We start from the raw sequence: 7,656 nt of genomic DNA on the forward strand, positions 1-7,656 counted from the left end.
TAAAATAGACTCTAATATTTCAAATTTCTTCAGAAGACTTTAGCAAATCCATCAGCTTTCTCAATGAGTTCGTTGATCAACTGGAATGGAAGCAATTGACTCATCTTTGCTATCACCAAGGAGGGATACATGTTGGTACCCACGCCAAGCCTGCGGCCAGTCTCTTTTCCAATTGCAAGTTGATCAGCAGTAATCATTTTAACATTGACACCAAGGTCAAGTGCTCGGCAGATAGTCTCGGCGCTATCATGCCTTGGAGGGTCAAAAGGTGGCAAGTAACTTTGGTGATGCAGACTGGTATAAGCTTTTTTGTCGATCCCTCGTAAATAATATGTTCTATAATGTTTGTGCGTGTACTATGGCTCTTGAGCAAAGAAGCACATCTTCATACAGTACTCAAAACTCGTACTAAAGCGAGAACACTTTCTTTTCTTGGCTGCTTATAATGATTGACAGCAATATTTTCGGGGTGTCTACTATGCTAGCTGGTCTTGCATGCTCTCTTTTTTTCTTTTAATGGAAAAACTTGTCCCGGCTTGAACTTCCTAAGCTAGCTGATCTTACACATGTTTTACATGTTTTCCCCCCCTCTTATAATGGAAAAACTAGTCCGGACTTCAACTACCTATGCCAGGGTTATACATTTGCTGTGTGTGTGACGGAGAAATTAACTAACTCTGACCTTAACCATCTACAGTATACATTGTTTCTTCATGTTCTTCTTATATAATGAGAAATCAGATCGATAAACACAGTTTGGCCCTTAAATTTGCAGGTGTACAACGCCCCACGCGCTAAAACAATCCAACTTTAATGGAATTTATCTGCATGCCTTTTCTTTTCTTGTCATCTATTTATCTTCCGTAGTCGACTGCCAAGTGCCATGAGCAGCAGCCCACATAACCAATCTGAATTTTCTCTTAGCCAAAAATGTACTAGCATGTTCTGCTATAAAATATGATAGCTTCTACATGTGCTCTCACCACTTTGACATAGGATCCCTTCTTATCACTTTATCAGCAGTGCAGTGGACGAACTAGTGTTGGTTTTAAATCTTAACTTCAATCTATCACCGGGCCAGCTTTTCACACACTGGAGTCGGGTTTTAGGCAAGCCGTAATTGGTGAATTCACATACTGCATGCTAGCATCAATTAATTTCCACTAAAATTGACAATAAAGAAGGGGAAGTTTTAGTCAAATGGATTTTGGGAATTTAATAGACTGTTAAAAATACGTTGGTCAAATACTCATTCTAGTGCAGAGTCCACGCTAAATCATTGAAGAAAATACAAATGTTCAGAACAAGAGCATTTTCTGTTTATTAGACTGCTCTACCTGGAGGAAATTCTATGTTCTATAGCTGTGATCTACAAAGCCTTCCACGACACGGAATTTTACAACTGAAGCAGTGAATTCTAACCATACTGTCATCGATTTGAGAATAAGTTTCAACATTTCCCAGCAACTCTTCGAAGGGCTTGTTTGATTGTGCCAATTGATGTAGCATTCAATCCCTTGTGCTGTAATAAACATTATGACATTACTTAAGGAATCATGGTTAATAATAATCAACAAGTTAACCTCAATGATATAAATAGATGGTCACTTCCATTGTGTGCAATCTTGAGTTCATACCTTTGATTTGATAGTCAGAGAAAGGATCCCGTCCATGGTAGATGATTGAACCGAGTGAGAATCTAAATGGAGATGACTAGCTACATCCATTATCTCCAGCAATATTCCCTCCCTCCAACGACACTTGATCTCGATTAGAACATCCTCTTTATTCACGCTGACAGTTATACTTTCAGCTGAACCATCTTTTGATACATTATGGTTGATATCTGGCTCCATTTCATCAATGTCTGGAGCCTTCCTCTTATTTGTCAACGAATGTTTTCCATTTCCAATCTTATTGCTGCCATAGTTATCAGATGTCCTCTCCGCAGTATCTTGGGGTTTTCTTTTGGTAAGAACCTCCAATAGCTCCCTGTTAGATCCCAACTCTTCAACCTTTCTTTCAAGCTCTTGAAGGTATTCGATGGTCTCATCTAGTATAGATACTTTATCAACCTGCACAAACAATGAAAAAATTAACCTATGGCTCCCTGTTCAAGACCAATTAACTCTTGGGAACTAATTCTTAACTACCTTGCTGATTGAAGGGACAATTGATTTCAGAATCATAAACCTTTTATTCAGCTTTTCTCTTTGCTTCCTCTCAGATAATGCATGGCTTGCACCATTTTCATCAGCCTCTGGCCTCCCCACTACAACTTTATTGCTATTATATTCTGGGGAGTCAAGCAAGCCATCAACATGCATCCGAGGAACTTCAAGTAGTATCTTCTTTAGTACTTTTTGTCGAGTTCCACTTTTCAATTTGTGAGTATGCACCGATCCTGCTTTCTTCCAACTGACAAAGCTCGATTCCTGGTGACAATTCTGGACATCGGGTCCTAAAATCAATGGATTGGAGGTCTTTAAGAGACATGAGAGAACACTTTGATAATGAAAATCTTCCTTTTGAAGGTCCAACGAAGTCAGCTTCGTGTGATTGCAGTCTTGAACATCCAGAAGATTCTGGTTATTTACCTTCACATTCTTCAAAATAGGAACAACCTTCACAGGATCTACAATGGTTTGAGATATGCAGTCACTAGAATTCAAGGAATGATGGACACTGTGGTCATCATCCATGAACTGCAAACTTTGCATTTGGGAAGCTCCTCCATTTAGCCCTTCAACCATAATCAAATCTGCAGCCGGCTGATCATTTGAATTGCGGTTAGGGGAAGTTATGTCTAGTTCTCCACATCCTATAACTGGAATCGGTTTGGTGTCAAGTGTTTCACGATTGAAGGTGGCACATGCAAGCTCTTTTTCACTTCTTGCACTAGAATTCTTGGCAGCTACTGCGTATGGGATCTCCAAGAATGATGTTTTTATGTGATTAATGAGACTTGGGTCCTCCAAAACCTTTAGAAAACAAATTACAATGAATCAACATGACTTGAATTGGCGAATGTAGTGTTGTACAGACAACAAATCTGTAGTTGATTATACTCTAAATTGAGATCTGACAGAAGTATTTACCTGCTCAGTCACACCCAGCTCAATCACACCTCTCATAAATGGAAAGCAAACCACGGTCTGAAAGTTTAAACAGGAAAGTTTGCTCAGATTTTGGTATAATCCATTTATGCTGGTTCTAAAATATTCTTTCATAGAGGATGTAATGCATTCAGTAAAAAGTGCAGTGTTGTGTGCCTGAGCCTATAATATACTGGAATTCTACTAGGAAATAGGTAGAATTGGTACCTGAATTGATGCACTCTGAGGGTTATGTCGCCACAATTCCCATCATAGAACAAGAGACAAAAGGATTAAAAGGAAAAAAAGTTAGTTTCTTTTATCATTTTGAGTATGTCTAAGGTGCACAACTTTTATTCAGAAATGAAATAAGATCTCAGAAAGGAAACAGAATCCTGACCTTAGCTAGCAGAGAGCGACTGAATACTTTACTATCTGCAGAATGAGCATTGCATAGCCAAGTAGGATGACCATTTGCTAATGTTGTTCCTGGCAAGCTATGAACAATTCAAAGGAAGAATTAACGACATTTGAACTCTAAAAATGAGTAAATTGAAAGGCCTGGTTCAGAAAAATGGTAAAGAAAATGAAGTTACCCTTGGCCAATGTCGAATATGAAGGACATGCAAACCAAATAATACCACTCTGTATCAGTGAGATCTTCTGGAGATAATGCAGCTGAAGGTCTTCTAGCTTGTGGACTGGCTTCACCAACTGAAAGTGACTCGTAGAGTTCTCTTAACTGCTCACTTCTCTGTAAACCCAATTCATCTTCATCAAGCTCTATGGATTGAATTGTCTTCCTTGTTTTAATATCTCCGTTGTAGTACCCATCACCCCACTCCAACACTCTACAAAATTCACATTTACCAGTGATAAGAACATGAACAAATAATGCATGAGAGCTATGAGCATGAGCAGCTCATTTATGATCACAGTGCTATAATCAACACACAAACAAATAGACTACCCTTTCTCTCAGGGCGGGCAAAAAAAGAAATGCTTATCATAAATGCTATGTTCTTTTGTTGGGGAAAGGTAAATACATCTTCAAAGAAAGGAACCATGAGCCATCTTGATAGATGTTCTGTTAAATGTGGACAATAAGGTTTTAGAAAGGGGTCGATTCCTTTAAAGCTAAGCCTAAAGTTCAATTCATGAAGCTAAAAATGCCAATTACATGTCAAAATCATTACCATTTACACAATTCTTTACACAAAAACCAGATTTCACTCTAACCATAGAAGATCAAACATATTACACTCTTTCTGAAAACTGAACTCCCTGCACCCAGTTCCAACATGTAAATGAACTCCCAGAAACTTAGCTGACCCACTTTCACAAATACTACAAACAAAACACAGAAAATTTTCTTTCACGAGATTCTTAAAATATATTTTTTTTCGCTAAAAAAAGAACAATCTCTAAAAATAAAGTAAAATATTAGCACCGATACACACAACAAAAATAGAGGAGATATGGAAAGGTTGAGTTAGTACCCTGGTTGTCTTGCTGACATGGACCAGAAGATTGCGTAGCTCCACTGAATGCTCCTGACAGCAATAGCAAGCTGTTTCTTGAGGTTCCCTGGTAGTCTCTCTTGGTTGTGGAGCTTAGTAGCCATATTTTAAGATCAGAAGGATAAAACCCACCACTTTTATCAGATCAGTCACAAAACAAGAATCTTGCTTTAAACTTTATTCTGCATTTCTAAATACCAGAAACTTCGACGATGGAATATTCAGTATCTTAAGAACCATGCTATCTTAAGAACCATATGCTTAAAATCTTGATTCCTGAATACCAAAAGTAGGTTTGTTCAAGAAAACAACAGAGACTAGAAACTCAAGGTTGGAACTTGTGAGATTAGTAATGAAGCTTGGAGAATTAACCAAAGAGGAAGTTCAGCTCCTCGTTTTATCAGAAGTGAAAAACATCCTATTTTGGAGACTAACTAGACAAGTGCAGTAATTAAGTTATCTCCTGTTATGAAACAAGAAACAAAACACAAACTTTGATAAGGAAAGGGGCAATAAATGGAAGTAGAATCTTTCTTGGTTTCTACTTTCAATCTTGTAAATGGTATCTTAATTTATTGCTCAGAAAAATACTCTAGTGTAATTACTAGCCTTAACAAAGTAAGCCGAGAAAGAGAAAGCTCATGAATGGTTGGAAAACATACCCCCCACTTATTTCCCTTCCTTTTCAAGCCCCAGAAAGAGAAGCTCATGAATGGTTGGAAAACACACATCCACTTATTCCCCTTCCTTTTTAAGCCCCGGAAAGAGAAGCTCATGAATGGTTAGAAAACACAAACCCACTTATTTCCCTTCCTTTTTTCTTCTTTTTCAAGCTCTAAAAAACACAACAGAATCGGTTTAAGAGCCTATTAAAAGATCTGGGTATTCACTGACCCAGAAAACTGAGACACTTGGACCTACAATACTGTCCACGCAAAACAAATTTTCTTCTTTATTGAACTCAACGAAAGTTATTTTCACCAAAAAAAACAGTTCAAAAATACTTCTTATGGTCGGCAAATACTGAGAGGGAGAGAGATATACTATAGTTTACTTTTAAGACAAAACGGCTCCAAGACAAGCAGTATACCATGTGCAAAATTTAAGTGCTTGATTTTTGCTTCATTTCTTCTTTAAGTTGAGATCTTAAAACTACCCAAAAAAAATTACAGAGAACGAATGATGTATTATGAGAAGAAAGATTTTCATCCTTTGAATTCAAAGTTCATGCAAAGAAGGGAAAACAGAGAGAGAGAGAGAGAGAGAGAGAGAGAGCAGATGGAGAGAAGGTGGGGCCTTGAGCAGTTATTAAGCAATGGAGAGATCATCTTATACTAACTACTAACAATATGGTTTGATAGTGGAATTTCGTGAAAAATGGAGTCTTAAGTAAGAAAAAACCAAGAATATTTATTGTCTTCTTATAATATATGACTTTAGTACATTCTTCTTTCTCATTAAAAAAAAAAAAAGGCAAATTCTTCTTATCTCACAAAGAATATATATATTCTAAGCTAAGCTTCGTCATGAGCTGTCAACTTTTTTTCTAAAAAATTACCGGGTGTACAAATTATTTTGATAGGTTTTTTAAAAAATATATAAAATTTATGATATAAATCACGAGATCGAGATAAATTTATAGAAAAAAATAAAATATAATAACAAAACCAATATTAAAAAAAACTAATACAAAATGATAAAATCGTACGAAGCAAAATCTCCAATAAATCAATTTTTGAATATGAAACTAGGAAAAAAAATAATTACACAAAAGAATCTAAAAAAATAAGAGTGAAAAAAAATTAATTAGAGGGCAAACAAAAATTTTCAATTAAAATGTTAAATTGAATTGGAAAATAGTTTTAACAAAAGAAAAAGCAAATCAAAAGAATGAGAGTCAAATTAAAAAAAAAAAAAACAACAAAAACTTTAATTGAATGATGAAATTGAAAACCAAAAGAACTTTAACAAAAGGGTCAAGGGAAAAAATTAAAAATTAAAAAAATTAAAAATTAAAAAAAAAACATATGAGAATTTTGTAATTGAAGGACTAAATTGAAAAAAAAAACTTCTATTAAAGAAGTAAAAACAAAATAAGAGATCAAAAGAAAGAAGACTAAAATTGAAAAATCAAAAATAAAAAAGACAATCACGCACTTTATCTAGCATGAGAGAGAAAATAAGAAGAAGAAAAAACCGACCACCGGTGACAATCTGGTTACCATACGTTGTCACACACCACACCATGTGGAAGAAGACATAGTGGCACATGCAAAGACGGAAGGCCAAGTTTGGTTATCAGGGGCGTCTAACGCGCCGCCTAAATGATGCAAACGTCATCCACTTGTTGGCACGCGTTGAGCACACAACAACTTTTTTTATTAAAAAGTTTAAAAAATCAACGTGAAAATATCAAAACACTCCCATGAACCTGGTGATTACTAAAAAAAACCGTGTGAAAGTACAAAAACACTCCAGATGAAAACCTTATTTTGTCTTTTCTAAAGTCAAATACGTGTTTTAGTTGTATATAAAGAATGGAAAAAAAAAAAAACTCTTGTCCAACAATACAATATTTTTTTGATATTAACAATGAATAAATATTTTTACTGTTTAAAAATTTATGAAAAGTTAAAAAAAAACCCTTGATCAACAGTTTTAAATCTTGTTGACTTCAGGGTAAAAAAATATTTTTACAATAAAAAAAAACAAAAAAAAAACTTAGATATCCCAAACAATCTTATAATGACCAAGACACCTCTAATAAGGGAAAAAAAATAATTTTACCATAGTAATCCATTATATATTAAAAGCGAGCTGCAATAAAAAAAAATACATTAAAAATTATATTTCATTATTTGTATGCAATCAAAGAAAAAAAAGAGTTATCACCATAAAAAAGCCATTTAAAATTTTATAATAAAAATATATCGAAGTATAAATTTTATCTTCATGGAGTATCAATGACCATAGACTTAAAAGACTCTGCATCATATGTTGACATATAATAGCCAATAAAAATATTGATAATATTATATAAA

At 34.9% G+C, this 7,656-nt stretch overlaps 1 protein-coding gene across 1 annotated transcript; it reads right to left on the reverse strand.

Annotated features, from left to right (window-relative positions):
* Nucleotides 1-1,190: 1,190 nt before the first annotated feature.
* LOC7479311 (transcription factor GLABRA 3) lies at nt 1,191-5,932 on the reverse strand. The gene is made up of 8 exons (XM_024589332.2): nt 4,595-5,932; nt 3,692-3,946; nt 3,496-3,592; nt 3,324-3,338; nt 3,099-3,155; nt 2,154-2,981; nt 1,638-2,075; nt 1,191-1,522 (listed from the first exon to the last, which is right to left on the reverse strand). The coding sequence occupies exons 1-8, from the start codon at nt 4,717-4,719 to the stop codon at nt 1,451-1,453; spliced, it is 1,887 nt and encodes a 628-aa protein (XP_024445100.2). The 5' UTR covers nt 4,720-5,932; the 3' UTR covers nt 1,191-1,450.
* Between the last annotated feature and the right edge of the window lie 1,724 nt (nt 5,933-7,656).

The sequence above is a fragment of the Populus trichocarpa genome, chromosome 1 (assembly GCF_000002775.5).
Source record: "Populus trichocarpa isolate Nisqually-1 chromosome 1, P.trichocarpa_v4.1, whole genome shotgun sequence".
Lineage (NCBI taxonomy): Eukaryota > Viridiplantae > Streptophyta > Magnoliopsida > Malpighiales > Salicaceae > Populus > Populus trichocarpa.

Coding starts and splice junctions, on each gene's coding strand:
- LOC7479311 (XM_024589332.2), bottom strand. CDS start 4,719: ATGGCTACTAAGCTCCACAACCAAGAGAGACTACCAGGGAACCTCAAG. Junction 2,076..2,153: donor TTGTCCCTTCAATCAGCAAG/GTAGTTAAGAAT, acceptor TTGTTTGTGCAG/GTTGATAAAGTATCTATACT. Junction 1,523..1,637: donor CTCTGACTATCAAATCAAAG/GTATGAACTCAA, acceptor TGTTTATTACAG/CACAAGGGATTGAATGCTAC.